Source organism: Phyllostomus hastatus, unplaced genomic scaffold, assembly GCF_019186645.2.
Source record: "Phyllostomus hastatus isolate PE091 unplaced genomic scaffold, TTU_PhHast_1.1 phas_contig_210, whole genome shotgun sequence".
Lineage (NCBI taxonomy): Eukaryota > Metazoa > Chordata > Mammalia > Chiroptera > Phyllostomidae > Phyllostomus > Phyllostomus hastatus.
In genome coordinates this window covers 30,539,494-30,567,288 of record NW_025333737.1, presented here as the reverse complement: position 1 = coordinate 30,567,288, position 27,795 = coordinate 30,539,494, and the positions used below count along the sequence as shown (strand labels likewise).

The window sequence follows — 27,795 nt, the reverse complement described above, 5'->3', positions numbered from 1 at the left end:
GGAGACCACCGTGGACCTCCGGGGACGGGAGGCCACTCTGGCCCCAAGCGGAGCCTCTCGCTGGTAGACGGGCCCGAGGGAGCCACTCTGGGCGCAGCGCGGCCGAGCTGCTCGATGCTCCGACCGGAAGTGCTCTGCACCGCCGGCCTCCCACCCGGCTCTCTGGTCTCGGCGGTAAGATGGCGGCTGCCGCGGAGTGCGATGTGGTAATGGCGGCGACCGAGCCGGAGCTGCTCGACGATGAAGGGGCGAAGAGGTAACCAGGTAGCAGGGTAGTGGAAGGGGCGAGCTTCGGCTCCGTGGCTCCGGGTAACCCGTCCCTGCCAGGATGCGGCTCCCAGCTAGAGGCGATGCCCCGCCCTCCGCGGACCCCCAAATCCCCACCCCACGCTCGCGAACCAGTCCGGATGGACCCCCTGAAGGGGCGCTCTCGGAGGTCGGACCTCCCCTCCTGCTTCCGCCTGGCTGGGGAGCCGAGGCGTCGCGCCCTTCTCCCGCGGAGAGAAATGTCGTCCCTGCGGTGGATAGTGGGTCTTTGAGGGAATTCGAGGTCTGTGGCGGGGTGGGAGAGGCGGCCCGGCGACGGTGACACCTTCCTGACGTCATCCCCGACCCCCGCCTTCACTTCTGTGCATTGTTGTCGACCGGCACTTTGCATCTCTACAGCCCGTGCTCGCCTCCCTCTTTTCCGTACTAATTATACCCCAGCGAGCACTCGTCTGGGTCCGAGGTGACTCTGTGTCTCCATAATTGACCTGGTCGCCCCCCACCCCGCCCGGTTACCCCAGAAGTCCAAAATGAGAGAAGGAAGGGTGACGGGCTCGTTTCATGCTTCTACACGTCAAACTCTTCTCCCTCCACCCCTCCCCCGCCCAAGTAATATCCTCGTTCTTCCCAGGACTGATATTCCTTCTTAAGTTAACCGGGAAGGAAGAGGGCAGCTGCTTGGGCGCTGTTGACACTGCTGGGCAGCTGCAGTGGCTCAGGATTGCCAGGCCCGACTAGCCAAGGGAGCTGCTGAGTGAGTGTTTTTCGAGAACACTCTGGATGCTGGCTGCAGCGAAGGCAGGTTGTTGGAAGTGGGGTTGGAACGCAGTCCTGGGTAGTCGTGCTCGTCCTAACCCTGAAGCAAGGTTAACGAGAAGGTTCTGGAAGTTTCGAGTCCCTTTCTTATCCGCTGCAGATTCACCGGTGACAACCCTCTCCGTCTCCTTCCCGCAGGTTTCGTAGCTTTATACCGAGCCAGTTGGGTCTTCCGTCTGGGCGGTTGGAGGTGGTGATGCGGGGTTAGTGCGTGAGATCTGAACTTGGGATTCGGAGGGTTTTTGGCCATCGAAGTTGGAAACGGAAGACGTGTTCGGTGTGTGTGTGGGGGGGGGGGGTCGCTGTCGCGCAGGAGGGTGGTCGCTGTAGCCGGTGTTCCCAGCTCCTGACCTGGTGGGAGTGAGAGACTGAGGAAGGCGAGCAGGTTCCTATCGTGTCGGCAGCCAAGTGGCACCAGAGCGTTCGCAGCGATTGGACCTCGGTGCAGCAGCCTCTGCACTGGGGTTCTTGCTGAGAAAGAATTCAGAGCCAGGACTTGAGTACAAGTAAAAGTGTGTTTAGAAAGTCGTAGAGGTGGAAGAAGTGGGCCGGCTGAGCGCGTGGGCTCAGGAACCAAGGTACTAGGGCAGAAGCTTAGGAGAGGGAGAGGCGAGGAAAACACGCCTGGGGGAAGGAGGCGGGGGAAGGAGGCGGGGAAAGGCAGGGCCTGCTCCAGAGAGAGCTACCCCGGGTCCTCCCTCTCGAGGTGGAGGACAGATCCCAGTGGAGTATTCGTCACTTTTCCGGGTGTGTCCTCGCGGAGTCGTGGTCTCTACTGACTGGGACGGGGTCATTAGTCAGTGCAGCTGGTCCTGATGTCAGCGGTGGCTTCGCTTGTCTGATTTTGCCCCTTTTCTGGGCCTGGCCCTGAAACACAATTGAGGCCTAGATATGGTCGATGCAGGTCAGAACCTCGTGGTGCTGGGGGCTTAATGCTTAGGGGTCGGGTCACTCACCAGCACCCAGCGGGAGGAAAGGTTACCCTTGGGAGCGAGGCTCCTGTTTTCCCAGTTTTGCCTGTAGGCACCCGGGGCTTTTTGCCCTGGTGACCGTCTGTGCTTGGCCCATCACCTTTGCTTGGTTCATGTCTGTCCAGCTGCCTACCGCACTTGGTTTTGGGTCTTCACATCGGCCTTAGTTCTTTCTAGGTATTTAGAGTTGGGTGGCATCCGCATCACTGAGGAACTGTAAAGTGGGACGTAAAGCTACCGCCAGCACAGAGCTTAAATTAATTGTAAGGTCAACTTCACGTGAAGAGCTCTGTGGTTCCTTGCACTATAAATAGGGCCTTGGGCTGTACGGGAACTTAAAGTCATTCTTCCCAGTGTAAATACTTGACGGAGGGACTAGGCCTACTTTGGGTTCCTCTTCAGAGCACTCTATTTAAAGCAAATCCTTTTCCTTAAAAAAAAAATTGCAGCCTTAGAGGATATTTTATCATAAAGTTACAATAAACGAACCAGAGCTATGAAGAGAGAACTGGCGATGCTGTCACGTGACTGCGTTACCCCAACATGGCGTTTGGTAGCAGCACAGAACGAGGGAGGGTGTGGCTGCTGCCAGCTGCCCTGTCTCCTGGAATTGAGGGTGCTGTTGGCTGTGAGCGCACAGTACAGCAGACAGGTGATGGGGTACAGAATTGTACACCTGAATATAATCTTATTGACCAGTGTCACCCCAATAAGGTCAATAAAAATTAAAAATAAATAAAATTAAAAATTTTTTAAAGATGTCATTGACTGTAAAATGTACAATTGTTTCATCTGCCACTAAGAAGAAATAACTAAATTTAACTATGAAAAATGCATTCTTACTAAATAGACTTACAATTATACATATTTATGTAGATCTCTTTTAAACATAATAAAGCATAGATGTTTATTATATTCCACATATAGGTGAACAAATCACAAAGAAAATACAGAAATAAACAAAATAGAAATCACAGTTTGACTTTCTGCCATCCTTAGGAAGGCTCTGTTAGTGAGAACAGGCCTTGTTTATGTATGGTTTTCCAGCGCTGAAAATGGGGTGGGGGTTGAGAAGTTTTGGAGAAAGGTTGTTTACGTTGTTTCGTGTATCTTGGAATCCTCCTGTGTGGCCATAGCAGAGGGCAGGGACAGGAACATCCCTTATAACTGCCCTTTCCTATCTGGCTCGATGTGCCAGCTGGCCAAGTTCACATCTCTGGTGACAGTCCTGCCACCGGTTCACTTGGGGATGTGAGAGCTGGTGGGTCCCTTGGGTTGATTTTTGTGAAGCCCAGCGAGGACTTCCTTGCATCTTGACTTAGGGGCCTGCTGCTGCTGCTGCTGCTGAAGCTGAATTGTTTCCGTCCCACGGCTGGGGCAGAATGAGATGATGAGCTTGCAGGAACCTGGACCTCATGGTTACAGCATTTTAAATGGCTACAGGTTTTATTTCCTTAGCTTGAGTGTCTCTAGAGAGAAAAGAAATGGACTTTATTTATTTTTTGCCTGGCACTCTAACAGCCTTTTTTCCCCCACAGCAGCTGAGAGACTAAAATAAAAGATTTATTAGTTGGCGCTCCAAAAAAACAGATCAGTGTTTTGGACGTGATTATTTATTTTTTCTTTGCCCACCAGAACAGATAGAGCAACTCGTGAGCCGCAGGGCTAAATTGCATGGGGTTTACGCTTCAGCTGGCCTAAAGCCTTACATCTTCCTGGGAAGGTGCTGATTGCTGTACCTAATTTTTGAATGCCTGTCTGAATACAGGCTCTGATCGCATTTCCTGGGCTGGGCGGCAGCTTGGTCTCCACAGGTCTTTGTTATGGTAAAATGGAAGGATTTCAGGTTGTTTGAAATACAGTAGAGAAGCCGCTTCCGCGTCTCCTCACGTACCCGGTGTGACTGCAGGTTGAGGTTTAAAAAGCCAATGGAGCCACATACTTGAGGAGCAAGGACACCCCTCCCTGATTCCTTGAGCTGATAACTCCTTTGTATCTGTTTTTCTCATAGGATGCAAGCAAGAACAGTTATTTTTAGGTCCTTTTTTAGTACCTGGGTATGATAAACGCTTTACGGATTTTGCCTTTTATTTCTCTGTTCCAGCAGTTAGTGGGAAGCACTGAACCCTGAATCCGTATCCCAGGATTTGCTGTAGTTGCTGTTTACTGTGGCTTCTTGGGGCGTTTTGGAGTTCGTGGGGCTGCCTTTCCCCTCCCCCTCCTCCCTCTCACCCTGTTTTCAGTCCTTAGGCATTCGTCCCCCTAATCTCTCTCTTGAAGTTCCAGGGCAGACAGCTAGACGTTTCAGTAAGCTTGCAAGTTGAGTGGGAATTTACCTTTGACCTTGAACTCACTGCTCTCACTTTTATTTTTGTTTTGAGGTCAGAGATGAAGAAATGGGAGATGGGACAAATGAGTCAGGGTTAGGGAGGGGTAAACTAGAAATGCAGAATCCTGAATACCAGCGAATGAATTGAACCCCGATACCAACAAGGGGCAAAATTGTTAAATAATCCTACCTAACTGGAGCAGAGGAAGGAGGGGTCTCCTTGTTTCTTGCTCTCTAATTCAGACCCACACATTAACTAGAACCAGGTAAATTGAGAGCTATTTTAATAAAATTGTTAGGCCAGTGAGCGGCAGTTGCTCCCATGTCTAGTCCATTCCCAACGACCAGAACTCTGATTGGCTCAAAGCCCAGCTGTATTGTACATTCCAGCCAATCAGGGATTGGTTTAGTCATTGAAGCTGGTATTTTAAGTTTTAAAAAGCTGACTGAGTACAGGGCACTTGCCTTTGCTTTCTTTTTCTAGGACTTTAGAAGATTGGAGAACAATGGTCAGCAGCTGCCTAGGTGCCTTGTGGCCTGATGCAGAGTCCCTCTGAGAGCCCATTTCTCCCTCACTCCACTAGTGTGGGGTCCCCTTTCTGCAGTGCTGAGTGATGTGGAAGTTGCTTAGAGGTCACTCCAGGTATTCCTTCGAACTGTCTGAATTTCAGCAGTGAGGGCAGGAGTCAGAGTGTGTGTTATCCCTGTTGTCTTACTTGTTTTATTTGGTTGACAGATTTTTTCTCCAGCCAGATCCAAACAGCAGTCTCCTGTGTTGTACTCCACCGTTGGCAGGGTGTGAGCAGTTTGAGAATGATCAGATGAGGAGGAGTATTTGACTTCTAAAGTCTAATTCTGAGACCTGTTCTTTGGGCACATAACTTCATGTTTGTGTGGGGAGGCCAGGCCGCTTGATAAGCAGCGTGTTAGCTATCTCTTTTGATTCTGATGTTGAACTTTGGGGTGGGAGGTTGAGGCAGCAGGAAGGGCCCGCTCTTATTCCTGGAGTTTCTGTCCTGAGAGTTTGTTCTCAGTTTGCCCTGAGGCAGTCAACCACCTGTTAAACTAAGGAACCTAGAGAATTCTGAAAGCCTTTTTCTTAGTACCTCAGTTCTAGATTTTTGATGGGTGCTAGTGTTATCTCTCTCTTTCAATTCTAGTGTTAAGCATTGGGGGGGAGATGCCACAGAATGGGGAACCAAGGAATAGGAAATGCTGAGTTTTGGGGTGTATTATGCAAACAAGTCTTTGGCTAATTCTGCAAGGCCAGTGCCTGGTGTCCTCAGAGTGGCTTCAGGGAAGCTGGATTCTCTGAAGCAGCTTCTGGTTCTGTGTTCTGTCCCCAGGGGTACCTGAAGGTTTGGGAGTCAGGGAGTCACCACAGGCTGTGACACCTCCCACTTAAGGAACCAGCAGTTGAAGCAGCTTTTTCCTTGGACTGCCCTTCTGCCTGCACCAGTGGGGTTTCTGTCCACATGCAGTTGACCGGTTGCTCCCTTCCCCCTCGTGGAAGGAGGCAGAGCCGACCCCAGCCTGGAGCCCGGTGCCCTTCCCTACTCAGGCAGCAGAGAGTGCTGCTGTGTTGTGGAGACTCTGTCCGAGAGCGACTCGGCTCGGTGCCCCTTTGCCCCTCTGGCTCTGCCTCTGTTGAAGCTTCCCCCTGAATGTCTAGACAGAAAGATGTGAACTGTGTTTATAAATTTTGTTCATCTTCGTCTTCTTCCCTCTTTTGGGGGAGGGGGAGGGCAGGTGTTATCATTGCGTTTTTGTGTTTTAAAATGAAAGCAAAATCTGTGTATTTTATAGGAAATTTGGTAAAGAAGCTGGGTAGCTCACCTGACCTACAGGTAACAGTTGGATAGAGCCCGCCCACCCTCTGTTTTCTCTGCGCCACTGTGAAGCCTGTATTTGCAGTCAGTATGTGGCACCTTCTGCTTTCACAAGCTCTCCGTCTGTGGGATTGTTCCAGGTCATGTGTGGCTTCCACTGACCTGTGTGAAAGTCAAATCGTCAGACCATCCCTAGAGTAGTCAGAAGATAAAAAAGAGAATAATATGTATTTGGTAAGACAGAATCTAAGTTAGTCTCCTAGGCTCCTCTTACTTGACTCTCTCATGAAGGTCAGAGAGAATACAATGTGGAACAGGCCCTGGGACATGCCACTGAGGACAAGAGGTCTCAAGCTGTGGGAAGGAGAAAGGAATTTCTACTCTGACACTGGCCAAGATCCCATGAATTCTGAAGGGTGGAGGACATTTCTAGATCAGCATGCAGCTAGTAAATCTGACTGAATAAAAGAAATGGGTTCTACAATCACAGAGTGAGGGTGACACTTTGGAAGTAGTAAATATAGTAGGAATGCATAAAGGACACTTGTCTCACTGGCAGTGTAAAGTGTTATTGTTCACAGATTGAGGGTAAGAAAAGGAAAGATATCTAAGGCTCTTCTTGCCAACAAAGTAGTCTCCAAAATCAAAGGCACCTAAACACTCCTCTGTGCAAAAAAAAAAAATCATTTGGTCCTCAGTTATCATTTTAGCAATGGTAGATTTTTATTCTAAGAAAACGGAAAAAAAAAACTTATTCAAGCTGCTGCGTCTGCTTTGATTTAAATTATTATTCATGCCATAGGAAGGGCTGGACTTTATTAAAAATACATTATTCTAGCCAAATACTTTTTAAAACGATTTTATTTATTTGTTTTTAGAGATAGGGGAAGGGAGGGAGAAAGAGGGGGAGCAAAACATCAATGTGTGTTTGCCTCTCGAGCGCCCCCTACTGGGGACCTGGCCCAAAACCCAGGCATGTGCCCTGGCTGGGAATTGAACAGATGACCTTTCCTTCATAGGCTGGAGCTCAATCCACTGAGCTACACCAGCCAGGGCTAGCCAAATACTTTAAATAAATAAAAGCAGTGTGGTATGTTTTTTGTCATACAAATTTTTTAAAATTTCATTTTAATTGTTGATCATACAACTATTTAATCAGTATTTCTTAGGTTGAGAATGTTGTGAAGCCATGCTGGTCTTTATTTTTCATGCGCTGAGATAGAATACATCTTAAAATGATACTCTACGAATGATGAAGCATCTCATCCCTGTTTGATAACCTACCGATGTGTGTTGTATGAAGCGATTCCAAAGTGAACCCAGACACGCTGAGAATGTTTAAAAACTACCATCCAAAGAATCCTGCATTAGTGAAAGCTGATTAAAATTTCTGAATTCCTCTTTAATTGCTAAGAGATAGACTAGTTGGCCTAAGGCAGGGATCTTGCTTAAGTGTACAACTTGGAAGTATTTAGAGAGAAAATGGGAATTTTTATGGGGCGTCTAATTTGGGGCACATTGCAATATCAACTCTGGTGTTTTAATGTGTTTTTAATTTAGCTGAGCTGTGAATGTGCAAAGTTGGCTGGTAATCATGAGCCCAGTTGTCTGTCTGATCACACGATGATGAACTCCGCTAAGACCTGTGTGAAATGATTCCCTTGGCAGTGGTTGTGGAGTAATTAGCATCTGTGATAAATGAGTGCTCAGTTGAGAGAGAGAGAATGTACCTGCATTATCAGAGGATATACAGACTTTTAACACACATGTACTATAGAAAAGCAGGTTTTAAGAGCTGCAGTTTTCCAGTTGATGGGAAAAACAAAAAATGTTTACAGAGCAAAGCAAACGAAGAATGGAATAGAATCTCTTTGTATCTGTCTGAAGGAAGGCTGGCCCCAGCCCTCCGGTGTCAGCCGTGATCCTGTTGTGGGAGACCATCCCATTCACCCATCCAAAGAGGATAGAAGGGTTTTGTTGTTGTTGTTGTTTTTAGATTTTATTTATTTTTAGACAGAGAGGAAGGGATGGAGAAAGAGAGGGAGAGAAACATCAATGTGTGGTTGCCTCTTGTGGACTCGCACTGGGGAACCTGGCCTGCAACCCAGGCATGTGCCCTAACTGGGAACCGAACCGGCAACCCTTTAGTTCGCAGGCCAGCGCTCAGTCCATTGAGCCACCCCAGCCAGGGCAAGGATGGAGTTTTTGAAAACCTTTCTTCAGTAGCTGTTTTCATAAGAATTTGTTGCTGGCTATTAAAGTGAAAGGACTGGTTTGGTGGAGGTAAAGGCATTTCCAGCATCTCTGGAAAAACGGGAAGATGACGTTTACTCTGCTTAGAATTGACCCAAAGACAGGGTGGGGAACTGGATACATGAGTTTGAAGCTAAAAACCTTGAAACCAGAGGGATCTGGAGGAATACTCATAGGACACCAGGAGTTAGGAAGCCCATGCAGCCTCCACGGGTGCCTCAGTTGCTCTTCTTTGTTGGAGGACGCGCGGCACTGTCACCGTAACAACTTCCAAAGGCTGTTCCAAAGATCTTCGTTGGAGCTACTTTGAAAACCCGAACAAGTGCCAGAGAGAAAGTATAGCTGTTAGTAGTGGCGTTCGGTCCGTTATGGCCAAGTGTATATTTTGCTGTGGTATTATATTTCAGGGTTTGGTCTCAATTTTATTTTGTGGCCGTAGAAGATGATATGTAGTTTAATTTAGTCCCTTTTGGAATTCTTTTCTTTTTTAGATGGTCCCGGTGAAGGCAGTTAATTCCTCCTTTCTGAGTACTGATGTGTCTTAGTAGATACGTGTTGTACCTCATTTCACTTGCACCTCAAATGAACTGACCTTGTTAGGGAGTGGAGTGACAGGTGCCACCGCCAGATTGCCTTCAGTTCCAGTGTTAGCCAGCTCTTCTCCTTCTCTTCCAGTCCCACGCCTTTGACACCTCATCCTTCAGGCCCTTTGCTGTAAGGGCAGCTTGAACAAGCTTCAGCCCTTTCTCAGACTCCCAGGGCAGGACTTGAATGGATTTGACCCTGGAATTGTTCCTGATGCAGCCTTGTTCAGTTCTTGCTGCTGCCATGCTGGATTCCAAAGATCCACTCTTTCCTCGGCTGGTCTCGCAGGGTCAGGCCCGTTGGTTAGCGCTTGTCGCGTACTTGGTGGGAGGCTCGGAACGGAGGAGGGACTCCACTTTGGGCGTTGGACCTGGAGGCAGAAAGTAAGCGTTAGTCTAAAAGCACCAAGTGCCTATTGTTTAGGCAGCTGTTAATCAACCATGTTTCTATGAAAATGAGTCCTTTTCATGAGGCAATTGTGTGGGAATAGCTAATTCTGGCCCGATGCTGTGCAGTGTGAGGTTAAAAACGTGGTAACTTGTCACAACACAATTCTTCTTGTTCTTTCTGCTGTGGGCTGACTCTACATTACTCGCTTTGTTTGCTCTAGAATGGAATCTACTCACCATTTACTAAAATGAAATGCATTTCTCGGGGGAGGCAGAGTCCAGTTCACTAGGTCTTGTATCTTAAAGGAGCCCTGCTCTCTGTGACTGGGTGTTAGGGTGTCATTTAGCTCATTTAAGTCCAGGTTGCTGTTCTGGAGTTGGATTTTATACATTGGGCTATTTGGTGTCTTGGTTTAAAGAAATCTGTCTGCATCGCCCAGGTCTTGTTCCTGGCAGCACAGATGACCTTTGAGTCGTGGGCCACAGGGAGAGAGAGGTGGGCGTCCGAGAGAACGCATAGCGGGGTGCGAAGTGCAGAGCTTTGGCATCTGACAGGTGTGGCCTCGCGTCCCGGCCTCGGGCCAGTGTTTCACGTCGAAGCTTCATTTTCTCCTTTGAAAAACAGGGGTACTGAAACTCGAGTACTAAGAACATGATGTGTGGAGAGTGCCTGGCCTCAGTGGTTCTCACTCGTCTTCCGCAGGCGCCGTCCTTTGCAGTTTCGCTGGGAGCCAGAGCTGAACTGGTGCTCCCCCCTGGGATCAGTGTCGCATGGGGGAGAGGACACCTGCAGCAGCTGTGCAGACTGCTGTCCCCCAGGTGGGCGAGCACAGCCTGACGGAGGTGTCTGACACCTTCGCCTCTCCGCAAGAATTTGTGCATTCTTCGCCGCCGGCCGGCTGGGGAGATGGCTGGGTCCTCTCGGGTGCCTGTCTGGGCCCGCGTTTGCTACTCCCTTTCCTCACAGGAATTTGACTCAGCCTCTGAAACCCTGTGTTGGGGAAGCCCTTTCTTTGACCCTCTCGGCCCGCCTGTGCTGAAAGGACATGTTCCTCCTGGTTTTCATGTGGTGCCTCAGTTCACTTCGAGCTGCAGGATGGGTGGTGTGCGCCGTATAGAAAGACGGCCATCGGTCCCCCAGGCTTGTGGTCAGGGGACCCCTCTTGAGGGCTTCCAACAGCACGGGGCCTCCCCAGGCGTCGTGACCGTGGGTCCTTTGGCAGGGCGAGGTGGTGCCCCTTCTCCTCCTCTCCCCCAGCACTCTTCGCGCTAGTGAGGCTTGCCGGGGCCGTCATGGAGCGGACTGGAAGGGGGGTCGCCCACTAGGAGGAGGGGAGCTTTGCGGGTTTGTGTTTTCAAGTAGGTACTTAAGTAAACCACAAATCTCCCCAGTGCCAATAGCCCTAGACTCCAGCTGTAAACTCCCACGCCGCCACCAAGGTTAAGTTAAGAACAACGTACTTTTGTTTCCACTTCAGGCAGCCTTGAACTCAGCTCGTTTTTGCACGTGTGGGGGACAGGAAGAGAAACCAAGGCTTCCTTATAGCAAAAGCACTCAGTTCTGTAGTAGTGGTGCAGCAATCATTTTGGCAAGGAATTAATTATCTTTGCCGCTCAGGTTGGTCAGTAGAATTGGCTTTGGGCATCTTTGACAGAGGGTACTGGATGTTTGTTCCTTAAAATGTTGTCAGTCATGTTGGAGTTGGTTTTAGTCCCTTGGGCAGGAATATAATGCCCTATGATAAACATTGTTCCTTTTGGAAAGTACAGTTTGTCTAATGGCACAGCTTCAAAAAGTGTATCTTGGGCTAGGGCAGAAATTCTGAGATTACCCCAGGTGCTGCAGGGGTGGTAGAGGGGCAGAAAGTACCCGTGCAGGTGTGGTGGGCAGAGGGGATACCTGTGGCCGGGGGCTCCTGAGAGCATGGCGTGGTGGCCTGCCCTCATCCGTCCCTGTCGTCCAAGTTCTTGGTCTTTGCTGTCGTTCAGCTCTGTTTTCCATCTGAAACACCAGTGTGCTGTGCTTTTAACTTCTTTGCCATCTGCTTTTGCTCTGCTTGTCCCTCCAGTGACAAACGCATGAGCCACTTTTCAAGAGAAAAATGATTAAAATTCCAAGGATATGGCCCACTTTACATCGAGAAGTCGGTTGCCCCTAATCCCAGTATCCGTAGGTCAGTTTTTATACGTTTGCCGAAGTGGCAGCAATTGTGGCACACTGGGCAGGAAGTGAGTGTGTCAAGATTCAGGCTCTGAAAGAGTATCTAAGTTTGTCTGTTGTAAGGAGAATGACCACAGAGTAGCAAGGCAAGGCAGGCAGTACCAAAGAGGTTTTCTTAGTTTAAATGTATCTAAGTGACAAAAAAAAAGCACCTGGAGACCCTAGATTCTTTCATGAGCACCTCCTTGTGGTCCATCAGCCAGCCGAACAAGTCTGTGAATCCCTTCCAGTGTCATCCTGACTGGCACCCCAGTGTCCCGGGGACTCGAGACCAGAGAGTGCTCCCGTGAGAGTGTGGAAGCGGCTGCTCAGGTGTGGGTAGTAACGTGATGCTCTCTCTCTTGCTTTTCCAGGAAAGCAGAGTCTTTCAAGGAACAAGGAAATGCATACTACGCCAAGAAAGACTACAACGAAGCTTACAACTATTACACGAAAGCCATAGGTGAGACGGACCTAGTGCTGATGCGGGAAAATAATTGGCCTAATACTGTTATTGATAGCTCCTCTCTAAGAAGTAGCACAGCTTCAAGCCTAATGGCTTCATGGGGAAATAACTTTTTTTTTTTTTTTAGCTTAAGTGGGTGATAGTTATTTTGGTAAATTAAAAGCCACTCCAGAGATTCCAGATGTTATGGCAATAGGATGCCCAACTACATGCATGTCAGCGTTGTCGGTTCGCTCACCGTCTCAGGAGACAGCCTTTTGGAGACAGTCAGGGCTCAGCTACTTCCAGGTCCAGTTCGCCAGCGTATTTCAGTCCCAGGCCGGCACTCTTCTCACCTGCCTTGATCTGCACCTTCCCACCGCCAGCTAAGCAAATGCAGACACATTCTTGTATCTTACTACATAAAGCACAGTCCATTAAGAAAATAAATATGCTGACCCCTATTCCAAAAGAGAATGAATGCACTTTAAAGCCAAGTATAAGTGATTTTTTAAAATAACTTGTTTTCTTTTTAAATTGGTTGTACCGTTGTTGCTGTCCATGTGCACGGGCAGTCAAAAATTTGACAGTGGCTCTTTGGAGAGAATGTCATAGCTCCTATTTCACTTTGATGCAGTGCTGAGGGAGGTGACCCATCCTAAACCTTGTTTTATACCCTCTCCTGTAGACATGTGTCCTAAGAACGCTAGCTATTACGGGAATCGAGCAGCCACCTTGATGATGCTCGGAAGGTTCCGAGAAGCCCTGGCGGATGCACAGCAGTCAGTGAGGCTGGACGACAGTTTTGTCCGGGTACGTAGGCGGCTCTTCGGGGAGGACTGGGTTGCTGCCGTTGACCTTCCCTGGCCCAGGGTTTCTCAGTCTCAACACTGTCCACATCTGGGCCAGATAGTTCTGTCGTGAGGGCTGTCCTGCGCAGCGTTGTAGGATGCTCAGCAGCATCCCCAGCCTATAAGGTGTAGGTAGCGCTGCTGAACGTCCTGTGGGAGGCAGAACCAGCCCTGGCTGAAAACCACTTCTCTGGCCACTTTTACCCCGTGTTGCTGCCGCTGGTTTCCCTGTGTTCAGCCACTCGTGCTCCTTATCCTTCTTTTTTGTGTTTCTTCCAGGGACACCTGCGGGAGGGCAAGTGCCACCTGTCTTTAGGGAATGCCATGGCAGCATGTCGCAGTTTCCAGAGAGCCCTAGAACTGGACCACAGAAATGCTCAGGCACAACAGGAGGTGCGGGTCTGGTCGCGTCTGCACTGAAAGAGGCGGTATGGTGTATGTGTGGGGTGTTTGACTGGAGAGCCAGAACTGAGACCTCGTCTCACTTCTGCCATCAGCCACACCTGGGTGACCGTAGGCCAGTCTCACAGTCTCTCTGAGCCTCGGCCTTCCTGTCTGTCAAAGGAGTATTGAATGTGACTGGCAGCTTTCAAGATCTGTGAAAATTGGAGGGTTTCCGAGGTGGCGGGGCAGGGCAGGGAGGGTAGGCAGATGCATCAAGGAACTGATTTGAGTGAGGCTAAAGAATTTAGTAAATTCAAATCATGGTTAATTACGTGGCAGCTGAATCTTGCTCAGTTTACTCATGGATGTAGTTTAGTGAGGATCTGCAAGCTTTTGCTTAGTTCCTGACGATACTTCGCCTTCATTTTGTACATAGCAAGGCATGATTCTTGCATTCCTGGGTTCAGGTTCACACTGAGGGTAAGGCTTGGGCCGTAGCCTTTCTGTTAAGGAGTCTTGGCTGCATCTTTGCCAGCTTGATTTGTGAAAAGCCTGTGGTTCTGATTTTCTTAAAGTAACAGTCATCGGCCGTACTGATTTTTGTGGTTGTTGAATCTACAACTTGGTTAAAACCTTGCCTTATCTGATTTTCTGGTGTAGTTCAAGAATGCTAACGCGGTCATAGAATATGAGAAAATAGCAGAGTCGGATTTTGAGAAGCGGGATTTTCGGAAGGTAAGTACAACCATGAGGAAACCTCACCCACGCCTTCTCACGGAGCCCTGTGTGCGTGTCGTGTGTGTGAGAATTAAGAGTACTAGTGTGGTCCAGAAATCTAGAGCAGTGTATTTATTTTGACTTTGCCTTTTTTTTTTTTTAAGATTTTATACTTTTTCTAGAACAGTTTTAGGTTCCCGGCAAAATTGAGAGGAGGGTACCGAGATTTCCCACATGCTCGCTGCCCCGCTCAAGCACAGCCGCCCCCACGGTCAGCCTCCCCCACAGAAGGTACACTTGTTACAGCCAGGTTTTTGGCAGTTCCGAATAAAGCTTCTATAAACATCCACGTATAGATTTTCTTGCGGGCACTCGTCAGCTCCTTTGGGTAAATGCCAACCAGCGTGATTGCTGTATTGTATGGTGAGGGCGTGTTTAGTTTTACAAGAAACTGCCAGAGTGTCTCCCAAGTGGCTGGACCGTTCTGCTTTCCCGCCAGCGACCATGTGAATTCCCGTGGCTCCACGCCGTCACCAGCATTTGAAATTATTTTTTACTAAGTTGCTTTTTAAAATTATATTTGGCTTTATGATAAAAGCAAAATGAATTTATTACTCAAGTTTATTCCTGCTTTTGATTTAAGAGAGTGGTCTAGAAGTGTGCTTGTAGGAAAAAAAAAAAAATAGGAAAAGCCAGTTGGAATTAGATACAGGTTTGGATAATCCGTTTTCATTTGATTAATGAGAGGTAGCTCTGACTCCTGCTTTGTGGGAGCTGGTGGAGCTAGAAGTCACAGCTGGGGAGAGGCCCTCTTTACGTGTTGAGTAGTGTTGGGAGCCTGGCGTCACTACCTTTTTGACCCTGGGCTGTTCCACAGAGGCGCACTGCTGTGCATTGCGGAGCTGTGTGGTAGTTTGCGGAAATTTAAACCCAGGGGGGCTGACAAATGTGAGACGTGGGGAAGGTTTAAAAGTTCTAGGTATCTTTTTAGGTCTGCAGTGGTTATGCTTCAGTGACTCCTGACTCCCTTCTTTAGATGGTGCTCAGAAGTAGCTTTCACTAGAGTTTCAGAAGGGGAGGTAAAGGGTCCCAAAAAGGTTAAAGACCCTTGGTGAGGACTGGTTTTCAGGAACACCCAGCAGAAGTTTGTGAGTACCGTCCAAGGAGCGGAGTAGTCACTTCATTGGTATGTGCTTGGTGCTTTCTGCAGCCAGGACCCCGTGTTTGGTGATAGGGTGCAGTTAAGAATTATTCTGAGGAGCATGTATGAGTGACCCATGGACATGGACCACAGGGTGGGGACTGGCTGTGGGAGCGGGGTCGGGGGGTGGTAGACTGGGCGGAGGAGAGCAAAGGGGGGGGGAATGGGACAACTGTAGTAGAACAACAATAAAATATTCTTTAAAAAAATTTAAAAGAAGAATTATTCTTAAATCTCACACTGTTAAGGTCTTTTATTTGGTAATAAATGTATCTGGTTAGCTTATGGAGAGTCCCAGCATTAGCTTATTAACATCCCTCTTGTGCCCATTGGGTTTTATATCCATGGTGTCTTTACAGTGTGATTCGTAAGGTTTTTGTTTTGTTTTGTTTTGTGCGTGTATATTTAGAAAGTAATACTGCCTCTTGTCATGTTTTCTGAGGTTTACATAGGCAAAAGCTTTGTCTTGAAAGGCCGTCTTTGGGTTTCTTTTCTCATGCTTACTCTGGAACCAGAACCCCCAGTTTGTGACAGAATCCTGTTTGTGACAGCCCCCCCCCCTGTAGCTCACGGTGATGTCATAAATGAAGAATTATGATCCTGGCCAGGGAAGCAGATGAAGTTGGAAGAAACAAAGATCTTCTTTGCTTGCAGCTGTCCATAGTCATGGGGAGGTGGGGGTGGGAAGTGAACCACGGAGCCTCTGACACTCCCCACGATGACCGAACCGTCTCCATACAGAACGCTGTGAAAGCAGCAGGACGTGGCTGCTGAGATTTTGGCGGACGGCTCCCTTCCCGCTCCCCCCACCCCGTTCTTTTTCATTTAAGGGGGGAAAATGAGCCCCGTGACCCCACCCTGCATACTACCTGAATGTTCCTATTGCCCTCAGAACTTCCAGGGCACTAACCTGTGCCACTGAGGGGGGGCCTCCCCGTGGGGCGGCTCGTGGTGTTTGCCCACGTCCCCGGATCTCTGAATTTAATTTTCAGAGGGGAGCTTTTGGTGGTCCAAAAGCATAGTGGGTTCTGTTTTTGTTTTTGCATGAAAGGTAATATGCTCTGTGCCTTTATTTCATTTAATAGACCTTGAAAGTCTTTCTATATTAGTACCTGGAGATTGAATCTTTGTTCTGTGTTAGAGCCACGTCGTATTCCATTGTATGAAGGTCTGCGTTATCTAAGCAGTCTCCTTTCATGGAACTTGAGTTATTTCTGAGTGTCCAGACTTAATCTCCTCCTGATCCCTATGGCCAGATTCTTCGAGGGAGTAGGTGTCTCTGAACTCTGTATTTCTCCTTTGGGTCAATTGGTCTTGGAGGAGAATGTGATGGAGCAAGGATCTCCCAGAAATAGCAGTAAACCCAAAATGAAACCTCAGAGAACAAACTTCTGAAAAGAAAAAATGGAAACATGGAGAACCTTTACAAAGCTGGGTGAACTCATCCCGGCCCTGTGTGCGTGAGAGCGAGAGCCTCTTGGCTTTTGGTTTGTGCAGCACCGTGTCGGATGTAGTAGTCTGGTGCAGGCTGCTGAGGGCCGTTTAACAAGAGTGTTTATTGGTGCGTTTCTGCACTAAAATAGAAGGGGAAGAGCGGCCACCAGGCTACTCTGGGACGTGAGGCACAAGGCACGGGAAGGACTGTGAGCACTTCCAGTGACACAGGGAGCAGTGGTTCCACGCCAGGTTGTTTTTGGTACTTTTTGTCTTACTAGGCTAAGCATGAGGAATTATGCAAAGCAGCAGCTAACAGTTTCTACACTAGAAGAGTGAGTTTTGATCGTGGTCATTGTGGATATGATTTACCGTGGAGGCAGCTTAGCGTGGTGATTAAGGTTATAGGCTCTGCAGTCTTAGTGTCTGAGACTAAATCCTGTTTCAGCTGCTGACTAGCTTTGGCGACCTTGAACATGCTTTAGTGTTCTCATCAGTAAAATAAGTGATAATATTACCTACTCTATAAAATTGTGTGAGCATCAAATGAGCTAATACAGAAATTACTGGTAAATGCTGTCATTATCATCTGGATCAGCTGTTCTCCGCATTTCAAATGCATTAGGTATATTCTTGAACTCTGATATCACTTCCCTTTGTATCTGTTATCTGTGACCAAACTGAAATGAAGACATTTCTGGAGTCCGGGATGAAGAGCCTTATTTGTTTGCTTCTTTCCCATAGGTAGTTTTCTGCATGGATCGTGCCCTAGAATTTGCCCCTGCTTGCCATCGCTTCAAAATCCTCAAAGCAGAGTGTTTAGCAATGCTGGGTCGCTACCCAGAAGCACAGTCCGTGGCCAGGTATGAAGTCAGGCCAACTCTGCCTCGCAAGGTCGGATTCCCCTGCACGGGTGCTGGTGGCAGCTCTGAATGGCAGTCCCAGCCCGTGTCCCGTAGGTAGACCCGCTGGGGCCAGCTGGACCTCCCCGGGACTTACAGCCCAGATTGGACTACATTTAAAAACTCATAGGGAATATAGGAGTATCGTAGGTACTTCAGCTGTGCGTGAAAGAATAGATGTGTAAATCTGTTTGGTTTTTATTTATAAATGTCCTTTTCTGTCTACTCCAGGGGTTTGCAAACTCTGTAGAGGGCCTTATAGTATATTTCTTTTTTTTTTTAAGACTTTATTTTTAGAGAGAGGGAAAGAAAGGGAGAGAAGCATCAATCCTTTGCCTCTCTCACACCCCCAACCAGGAGCCTGGCCCACAATCCAGGCATGTACCCTGACCAGGAATAGAACCGGCGACCTTTCGGTTTCGAGGACGGCGCCCAACCCACTGAGCCGCATCAGTCAGGGCAAATAACTTAAGCTTTGCAGGCTGGGTGGTTTCCGTTGCATCAGTTCAACTCTGCCATTGTAGAGCAAAATTAGCCTTGGGTAATAGGTAAACAAATGACAAGGCTTGTTTTCTATCAAATTTTGTATACAAAAACTGGCGACAGGCGGGATTTGGCCCGATGGGCTGTAGCCTGCCAACCCATTCCAGTAAAGATTGTGAGACATAAGGAGAGTATTAAAGATCAATGTAGGTGGTTTATTTGGGGAAAATTCTTGGGAATCCACCTACCTTTGGATACTTTCCACATTAGACACATGGTCAAGAAAAAGAAACCCATGAATGATAGTGATGGTGGGGAGATGCAAACCACAGCTGAACGCGCCTTCTTTCTGGCTGTTGCAGCGACATTTTACGGATGGACTCCACCAATGCAGATGCTCTGTACGTGCGAGGTCTGTGCCTCTATTATGAAGACTGTATTGAGAAGGCGGTTCAGTTTTTCGTGCAGGCTCTCAGGATGGCCCCTGACCATGAGAAGGCCTGTGTTGCTTGCAGGGTAAGTTCTAGGCACCAGATCTGTGTGGGAAAGAAAGCTTCCTGTTGAGACTTTAAGAGAGTTGGAATGGAAGGTTTTAGAACAGTGGGAATGTGGCAGCCCCTCTTTCTGCCTTGCCAGGATGCTTGGTCCTTTTAGTAGAAACGATTTCAGGGGGGCAGCTGAGATCTTGCTCCCCAGCATCTTGTCAGTTTGGCTCAAATACACTCTTAGGAAATTTCCACATGTGAAAAAAAAAACAGCAACAACAACAGAAAACAGATTTCAAGACTACTTTATTTTTCCCAAAGGTAAATGTGATCAGATAGGTCAGATTCTTTTAATATCTAAGTGCTTTTTTCTTTTGTTCTTCTCTCAGTGAGGAAGAGTAATGCTTGTCCTGGGGAGTGGAGGGAACCCTTGGGAAACATGGGTCTCCTTAGTATTCTCTTGTAAATCTGGGTTTCTTCTGTCCGCTCTGTGGAAAAGCAGAGGGATGACTAACTAGCTCAGGAGGCGGGGTGGATGGGACCGGGGCCTGTGTGTGCTAAACCACTGGGATCAAGAAACTGGAAATAGACTCTGGCCTCTCCGCGCAGCGGTAGGAGGCTTTCTGGACGGGAACTGATTTCCCCGCTTTTCTCTGTAGAACGCCAAAGCACTGAAAGCAAAGAAGGAAGACGGGAATAAAGCCTTTAAAGAAGGAAATTACAAACTAGCCTATGAACTGTACACAGAAGCCCTGGGGATAGACCCCAACAATATAAAAACAAATGCTAAACTCTACTGTAATCGGGGTACGGTTAATTCCAAGGTAAGCGCTTGGTCTGGGGCTTGGGGCCCATGGAGATATTTTTAAGGGACGTGGAAGAGGTCTTGGGAAATCTGCCCAGTGAGGGGAAACCCGAGGACAGGAGAAAAAGTTGATTGGTATCTCAGCCCATTAGAACTTACTTCTGAGAGGCGAACTTGTGTCTTTTCTCTGGAACTTAGGGGCGCTTGGGGGGAGATTTGGAAGGATATTCCCACCTGTTCTTCCTCAAGGTCTTTTTTTCCCCAGAGAATGACTAGAGCTTCGGGATAATTTTTAAAGCAACTATTGCTTCTTTTTGCCTAAGCAGGTGATTCTTTTTTAGGAGTGATTTGGAGGAAATGAGAATATGGGTCTCCAGCGTAACGGGTGGTCACCACGCTCAGTTGAAAGTAGCCTGAGCACTCCCGTGGCCCTGCGCACCGCAGGGAGCGAGAGTAGGCTCCTTGCAGGTGTCCGGTAGTTAAAACCCCAGTTATCCCGATCCCTGTAGCTGGTCCCTGGAAGAAGGGAGGGCAGGAGCCACCCTTCTGTTTTCACGTCTCGGTCGGGCACTAACCTGGAACGGTACAGGTGGTTTTATCCTTGCAGATAAGTGTGCCTGGCTTCCATTACTTTAAAAAAAAATTGAGTTTGGTGTCCTCAGCCCACTGAGATACAGGCTTTCTCAGTGACCGGGAACAAGTGTGACAGGGAGCCAGCATGACCCGATCCTGGTAGAATTTTGAAGCCATGTGCACAGCTTCTGGGCTGCCCCAGCCACCGCCATGTGAAGTGTGACTGCTCTCTCTCTCCTGAAGCTTAGGAAACTAGATGATGCAATAGAAGACTGCACAAGTGCAGTGAAGCTCGATGACACTTATATAAAGGCCTACTTGAGAAGAGCTCAGTGGTGAGTGCCTCTGCCGGGCGGTGGGGGGAAGAGGGCGTCGGTCGCCGCCGGCCTGCAGGGGAAGTGCATTACGGAGGGTGGAGCAGCCCCGGGGATGTTGTGAGGTCATTTGGTCCTTCCCCCTGCCTCTAGGTGGGATTGTTCCAGCCCTAGACTCTCTTTATAGACCTCCAGCGGAGGAGATTGCACAGCTCCCTCAGTCTCCCATGCCTGTGTCTTACGCCCCTCACGGTCAGTAAGTTTCCTCTGATGCCTGACCCAAATGCCTTTTGTTACAGTTTAAATCCATTTCCTTTGGAGATTGTTTGTGTTGTACACTTTTGCTCTAACTTGGCACAGTGCTTGGCGCACAGCAAGTGCACACTCAGTAAATGTTTTGTGGAATGAACGTATGGTGCTTGGAGAACAGGAATCTCAGAGACAGTTGCGAGTCCTGCTTATCAGCCTGTTTGCTCTGGGTTTAGGGAAGACAGTCTGGACCTTCAAAGGGATTTGATCTAGCTCGACTTCCCTGCGGTATAAGGACCCCCCTCTGGAAACACCTGTCTGACGACGCGGTGATTTCCGAGCCAGGAGGGGCCTGCCGGTAGTGCCCAGTCTTGCTTCCAGAGCTGGGGCGCTGTCCGGCGCACCTGTCACCTGACTCTCGCACCCGCCAGCGTCTCTCCACGCAGGAACGTTGAGCAGAGAGCTAGGAAAGACCCCTCTTAGAGATCCATCTTACTTCAGGTTCCTTCCCAGACAGAGAGACCCCCGTCTTTGACGTGCCTGAGCGGAGGGGCTAGCTGTCGTGCACCGCCCTGCACACCCGTCCCGTCCCGCACGGTGCAGCGCCGAGTCTAGGGAGCCAGCGCTGTGCTGAGACCGACGGGGCCACAGTTGTCTGGTTCTCACGGGGCCGGAGTCCCACCAGCGGCACAGCATGTGGCCTGCTGCCCATGTAGTTTTCCCAGAACCATCCACATTTTTTTTTAATAGGAAAACTGCTACTGTGTGAGCCGGGGGTTTTGTTTGTTTTTGTGAATTTCTAAGCGTTTGGCTGAGTCTGTCAAACACACACAGAACTGTAGACTCTCTGAGACCACTGCCCGGTGTCTCACCGGCGCGGACCGCTGGCAGACGAGTGCGGGAGCTCTGGGACACGAGACTGCCCTTCAGCCCAGCTGAACACTTGCTTTAACAGCGCAAAATGCTACTGTTTACAACGGTTTTATCTGTAACAATAGCAAAAAAGAATCACCTACAGATACATGATATTATGTTGCATTTGGAATACTCTGCAATGGTGAAAGAACAGAATACTTTTTTAAAAAACTGGTTTGGGGCGGGGTGGGGGGAGAAACATCAGTTCGTTTTCCTACATAGTTATGCATTCATTGGTTGATTCTTGTCTGTGCCCTGACTGGGGATCGAACCTGCAATCTTGGTGCATCAGGACAATAGTCTAACCAACTGAGCTATGTGGCCAGGGCCAGAACATGCTTGATTTGTTGGAGGATGATGGGTTAGAGGGTTATTTTCTTCACATGTGCACAATAAATAAAAATGGGGACATCAGTTGCTTTGGCCAGACATCTCCTCTTCTCTGTGGTAGAGATCGCACTGTCCTCTGAGTGGCTCTGCCTTTGAGATCCCGCCGCGGGGAACGGCGGGCACTGTTCGGCCCAGCTGGCTGGGACCCGGCGGCAGTCCCCTCCGGTGGCTGTGGCCGATGAGAGCTGGGGTCAGCCCAGCCCAGAGCCTTACCAGAGGCCTGCCTCTTGCCCCGGTCTGCCTCGACTTACCCCTGAAGTTGGGATGTCAGATCTTTGCTGAGTCTCCCGTTATGAGCTGGAGTTTACCGTTTTCCCTAAGGCTCTACTTTCCTACTTTTTCTTCAACTTTAGAGAAAAAAAATGTTAGATGTAAGAATGTCGTAGAATTTTTTTTTAATCCTCACCTGAGGACATTCTTTTTCATTGCTTTTTAGAGAGAGAGAGGGAGGGAGGGAGGGGGAAAGAGAAACGTTGATGTGAGAGAGAAGCACTGATTGGTTGCTTCCCACAGGCGCCCAGGCCAGGGATTATGCACCAGGACTGGGCACTGAACCCACAACCTAGGCACGCGCCCCAGCTGGCAATCAGACCTGCAACCCTTTGACTACAGGACGACGCTCCAACCAGCTAAGCCACACTGGCCAGGGCTGTCCTGGAATTTTTTAAAAGTGCGAAGTAAAAATGCAAATCACTGTAATACAAGCTTGTTAAACATAACACAGACCGGCCTATTTCCTTGTTTGTTAGATCATTCTATACCCAGGGCTGTCAGTTAGTTACCAAGTTTCTTTTACTTCTCTTCATATTATACCTCATCCTATAAATGGGTTCTCTGGGCTCCTAGTAGCATTTGTGCCCTGTGTCCAAAGGGCATGGTTTTGTCACCTTTTTTAAAAAAGGCATAAATCAGGATGCTGACAAAGTCAGAGATGCCTCAGGTGTTGGGCTCCTCTTTGGCCGGCCGCACGAGACACACTCCCTCGGCCGTGGCCTCCAGGCCCGGCGGGTGCTGGCGAAGGTAGGCCCGTGGAGCACCGGGATACAGAGTCTCTGCCGTGCAGTGGCCGGCCGCACTGCAGGGCCCCCGCCCCTGCCCCCGTGGAGGGAGTCTGTCTCCAGACCTCCTGCCCCAGTCCGTGTGACCCGTAGGCCAGTCTCAGTGCCGGCAATCTCAGCAGGGCATGAACGATGCTGTGCTAAGGGCATCTGTGGAAGAAACACTTCAGTGGCCTGGCCGTCAGCCTGTTGCGCCAGGCCCTCGCACCCTGCGCCAGGCCCCTCTTCCGTCTGCACTGTTGAAGTGGGAGCAGGCCTGTTGAGCGTAGGGGTCCTCTTCTGTCTCACCTGCATCTCTCAGGTCAACTGGTCTTAGTGGAAGCGGTTGCCGGCAGCCACTTCCGCCCTGATCCTCCTAGCGGCTCACTAACCCCACTTCTGCCCGGGACTGAAGCTGGCCCTGCATGTCACTGGCACTCCGGGTTTCAGAGCTCTTCCGTGCCCATCTGTCTCACTCGGTAATTTCTCCCGTGTGTTTCCTTCCAAGTGATCAGGCAGGTGCTTTCACGTCGCCTCTCGTGAGGCAGGCCAGATGCCCGTCGGTGGCTCTGTGAGATCAGAACGAACTTTCTCCTCTCCGTTGCTTTCTGCTCGGGGCAGAACATCACGTTGCTGGTTGAGTGCAGGTGGCATGAGGCCTGTCTCTTTTTTTCTCGAGGAAGTGGTAGTTAATTTTTTCACAGCTTAGCAGGACTGCTGTTTCATGAAGCATCTCAGCCGAAACTCTGTGTCTCTTGCTTGAGCCGTGCCCCTTCCTCTAGAGTGACACTGAAGGCCACTGGAATTTATGTCGCTGTCCTGCCCTGTATTTCCTTCTCAGTTACATGGACACAGAACAGTACGAAGAAGCAGTGCGGGACTATGAAAAAGTGTATCAGACGGAGAAGACAAAAGGTAAAGACGTTCGGGAACATGTTTCTCTGGGGACCGTGGTCTTACTTGCAGGCCCTAGTGCTGGGCACGGGAGTGTCCAATTCGAGGTTGGGCTGCAGCGGGAGCTGATCCAGCCACCGCTGGGAGGAAGTGAGCCGAAGTCCTGGGGACAGGCCGGGGCATGTGTTTTCTGGTCCCAGAAGAAGTCACTTTCACTTCCTTTTCTGTGCAATGAGACTGATGTGAGGAACCCTAAATATAAGTAGATTTTTCTTACCATCTCTAGTGAGGGAAAAACCCCATAAACGCCGCTGATACAGTTAACGAGGCTTCTGACTCCAGGGCATCTGGGCTGGGACTTGGTAGGGGAAGCCAGAATCAGATTTGTCCTTGATGCATGGTGTCTCCCTCTAGAACACAAACAGCTCCTTAAAAACGCACAGCTGGAACTGAAGAAGAGTAAGAGGAAAGATTACTACAAGATTCTGGGAGTGGACAAGAATGCCTCTGAGGATGAGATCAAGAAAGCTTACCGGAAACGGGCTTTGATGCACCACCCAGGTAGAGCAGCGGGGGGAGCAGACTCGGGGGAGAGCAGGCCGGCGGGCCCACTGCCAGCCTCTGTCCAGAATGAACACCCTGGGGGGGCTCTTGGCTGGGAGGAGGGTGGGACTGAGTTCAGTGCGCTCCACAGTTTGGGAAGTACCAGCTTCCAAAGTCAGACCTAAAGTGGTCTTAAACGTTTTTCCTTGAGACTCCAAGATGAGTTCCCTGTACTCCTTCCTTTAGATCGGCACAGTGGAGCCAGTGCCGAAGTTCAGAAGGAGGAGGAGAAAAAGTTCAAGGAAGTCGGAGAAGCTTTCACCATCCTGTCGGATCCCAAGAAAAAGACTCGCTATGACAGTGGGCAGGACCTGGACGAGGAGGGCATGAATATGGGTGGTGAGTTGGTTAGCGCAGCCTGGGGTAAATCTGACAGCCGTGGAGTTGGGCATTTTGCTAAAGACACTCCAGAGGGAGAGTCTACGTGACCAGCCAGCGACGTGCAGTGATTTGTCAAGTGCGCGCTTGAAGAAGACCTGTGACGTGTGCGGCACCGTGCTGGGTGCTTGAAACGACGAAGCTGAATCAGACAGGTTCCCTCACCTCCGGGAACCCCGTCTGAGAGTTTGCAAACTTCCATCCCCAGGCCACACCAGAGCCCTTGTCTAATAGACATGGGACCCAGTGAGTGCAGTCGAGTGTAGCAGGCGCCAAGGTGCAAAATAGTCACCAAGGAGTGAGCAAGAGCGAAGGAAGTCATGGAAGGGCAGCAGAGCACAGCACCCTTGGGAGCTGCAAGGGGCCCTGTAGGAGGACAGAAGGCTGCACGGTGAGGAGAGTCAAGGCCAGAAGGTAGCCAGAGCAGACCTCAGGAGGCCTCAGGGGCTGGAACCAGGAATATGGGCTGGACATTCTTTTGTGCCCCACTGCAGAGTACGCTGGTGCTTATGTGCGTCGTACACCCCTGTGAGCCCCCTCCCAGGTACTGGTTTCCCCAAGAGACTTGGGCGGACGTGAAGCGTAGCTGTCAGCATCGTCATCCACTGTGAGCTCGGTCAGAGGTCAGAGAGGCCTTGAACTACGCTCACTTCTCAGACCACAGTCTCTAACGCCGACAACTTTCTCGCCACTGCTGAAAACCTGCTGAAATTTAAAATAAGTTGATATGCAATCCTGCCCTGGTCTCCAGTTCAGAGAGGTTGGGAGAGAATTGCAAAAGCCTGGGTTTACCAGTAGTGAGCAAGCATCGCTCTGCCCCACAGCTGAGAGGAGCTGCAGCCCATCAGGAGTATTGCAGGGTTTTAGGTGTGGGAGCCGCGGAGCAGATTTAGGCTCTAGAAGTACATGTGGTGGTGGCGGAGAGAGTGGTCTGGGAGGAGATGAGGAGGGGGGCAGTGGGGGACGGCACAGCGGATCGGAAAGGGCCGGAGCACACAGTGGGAAGGCAGGAGTCGGTCGCCGAGTGTGTGGGGAAAGGAAGGACTGGGCTGAGAGTGGCTTTGGCACCGCAGACTCGGGGGGCTGGTCGCGGCGTGGGGGCGCTCGGGAAGGTCAGCAGATGTGCTGGCAGAGAATCCACTGTTGGACACGGGGGCTGTGGATCCCCTGGAGCTGTGGGTCCCCCGGAGGAGATCAGTCTTCCTGTGCGGCCGAGGGGGTCAGGCAGGGGTCGGGGACGTCAGACCTGCTGTGGCCTGATGATAAGATACGGGCACAGTGCTGGGATCAAACGGACGCTGGGGTTTCCCGCCAGTTTGCCTTTACTGTCCACGTGACCTTGGGCAAGTTATTTGAACTCCCTGCTTATGTTTCACTGAGTATAACTCAGTAATGATATCCCGAGAGATTGTTAGTAGGATTCAGTTATATCATGGAAGCAAAGTCCCTGGAGCCATGGTTAGCACCTAGGAGGTGCTTTCAAAAACCACACGTTTTCTGACATATAGTTTAGACCACATAGAATCAAACAGATACAGTAAATCACAGGTCTTGTATTCTTCCTTGGTCGTATACAAGGGATAAAGTTCAGCCTTTTCAGTAGCAGCCCTGGCATTGCATTATATACAGGGCGAGTGTGGGAAAGCAGTGTCAGCGAGTGCAGTCGGCACTCCGAGTTGTGGAGGAGAACACCTCCTTCCTTGGAGACTGCACTTGGGGAGAGGAGGCAGTGGGGCCCAGGAATGGGGTCAAGGGGTCAGGCGGTGAGCCTTGCGCGAGGCGGGGCGGGGCGGGGCAGCTCACCCCTGGTCTGGGAGGCTGGGAACAGGGGGAGCCATGCTGTCTGGGAGAGCTGGGAGAGCTCTGGAGACCGTCTCTGTCCCGGGCAGGTCCTCTCAGATGCTTCCCCTTCTCTCACCTGTTCGCTCCTTCCCCGTTTCTCTCTCTGCTCCACAGATTTTGATGCCAACAATATCTTCAAGGCATTCTTCGGCGGCCCCGGGGGCTTCAGCTTTGAAGGTGAGTGTGCCCGCTGCTCGGGGAGTGCCCGGGTCACAGGCCGGCACAGTGGCTCCCTCGGCGGGCGGCTCTGAGGGTCGGGGGCTCCTGCGTGGAGGCAGCAGGGCTCCGTAGGCAGTAGGGCCTCTGGCCGCCCAGACGTGCCGAGGATGGAGGAAGCGAGCCCCGGGCGCACCCCGCCTTGGGGCCCTCGCCACCACACCGCCATGGGGTCCGGGCGGCTAAGCTGCCAGGTCCAGGGCTGGTCTGCACAGCGGGAGGTGTCGGAAGGCGTGGCTTCTACTCACGCTCACGTGCTCCCTCGTGGCCCAGGGGCCCCGGTGGTGTGATGCCCTTGGAGCTTTTTCTCCGGCTTTGAAGCAGCCCTCGGAGACTTTTCCATGATCAGAGCGGCCATGTGTCCTAGCAGACCCAGAGTCAGCTGACGTGCCCTTCTTTCCCCGCAGCATCTGGTCCAGGGAATTTCTTCTTTCAATTTGGCTAATGAAAGGCCATCATCCAGAACCCAGAAAATGCAGACTTGCTCAGTGTAACCTTGAATGTGGACACAACTCACCTCCTCCGTCACGTCTCCATGTCCTTAGAGCAGTTTCGTTTTCTCAGTTGGATGCCCTGTGTCTGTGAGTGGGGTGCAGGAAGGGAGCCAGCGCCGAAGACTGCGGGGAGGGGAGGGAGGCGGGGGGTGGACAGGGAGGCAGCTTGTGAATTTTTGTTTTACTGTATAACTTTATTAAAAAAGGAAAAAAATGAAGAGAATAAAATGTATTGGCCCTTTCTGGCACTTTGCCCTGGCAGCTGCTTTGTCGGTGGGCCAGAGCTGAGCCCCCAGCACAGAGGTGGCGCTGGCGTGGACTGCAGGCTCCGCAGGGTGGTGGGCACCCCGGAGGCTGGTGGCCAGTGAGTGGGGCGCCGGGTGCCTCTCCCCGGCCTGCTGAGCATGTAGGTGCTGAGCAGGTGCTGCCAGTGCTGCCGGGCCCGGTCTGATGCCAGTCACAGGGAACCGAGTTCAGAGACATGCTCGCGTCCTGGGGGGGCCACCGGGCATCACGAGCAGCTGTGCGTCCACAGCTGGCAGAG

The 27,795-nt window shown here is 50.3% G+C and overlaps 1 protein-coding gene across 2 annotated transcripts; it reads left to right on the top strand.

Moving 5' to 3' along the window:
• Window positions 1–121: 121 nt before the first annotated feature.
• On the top strand, window positions 122–27,480 carry DNAJC7 (DnaJ heat shock protein family (Hsp40) member C7). Of its 2 annotated transcripts, none has more exons than XM_045837538.1 (14): window positions 122–256; window positions 12,014–12,102; window positions 12,773–12,897; window positions 13,215–13,328; window positions 13,980–14,054; window positions 17,416–17,534; window positions 18,419–18,572; window positions 19,201–19,365; window positions 20,163–20,254; window positions 23,666–23,739; window positions 24,133–24,279; window positions 24,508–24,660; window positions 26,656–26,718; window positions 27,165–27,480. In XM_045837538.1, exons 1-14 carry the CDS (start codon window positions 180–182, stop codon window positions 27,200–27,202), a joined length of 1,485 nt encoding a protein of 494 aa, XP_045693494.1. In that variant the 5' UTR covers window positions 122–179; the 3' UTR covers window positions 27,203–27,480. The 2 variants fall into 2 exon arrangements, with proteins under 2 accessions (XP_045693494.1, XP_045693495.1); XM_045837539.1 differs by having other exon boundaries at window positions 171–264.
• The last annotated feature ends 315 nt before the right edge of the window (window positions 27,481–27,795 follow it).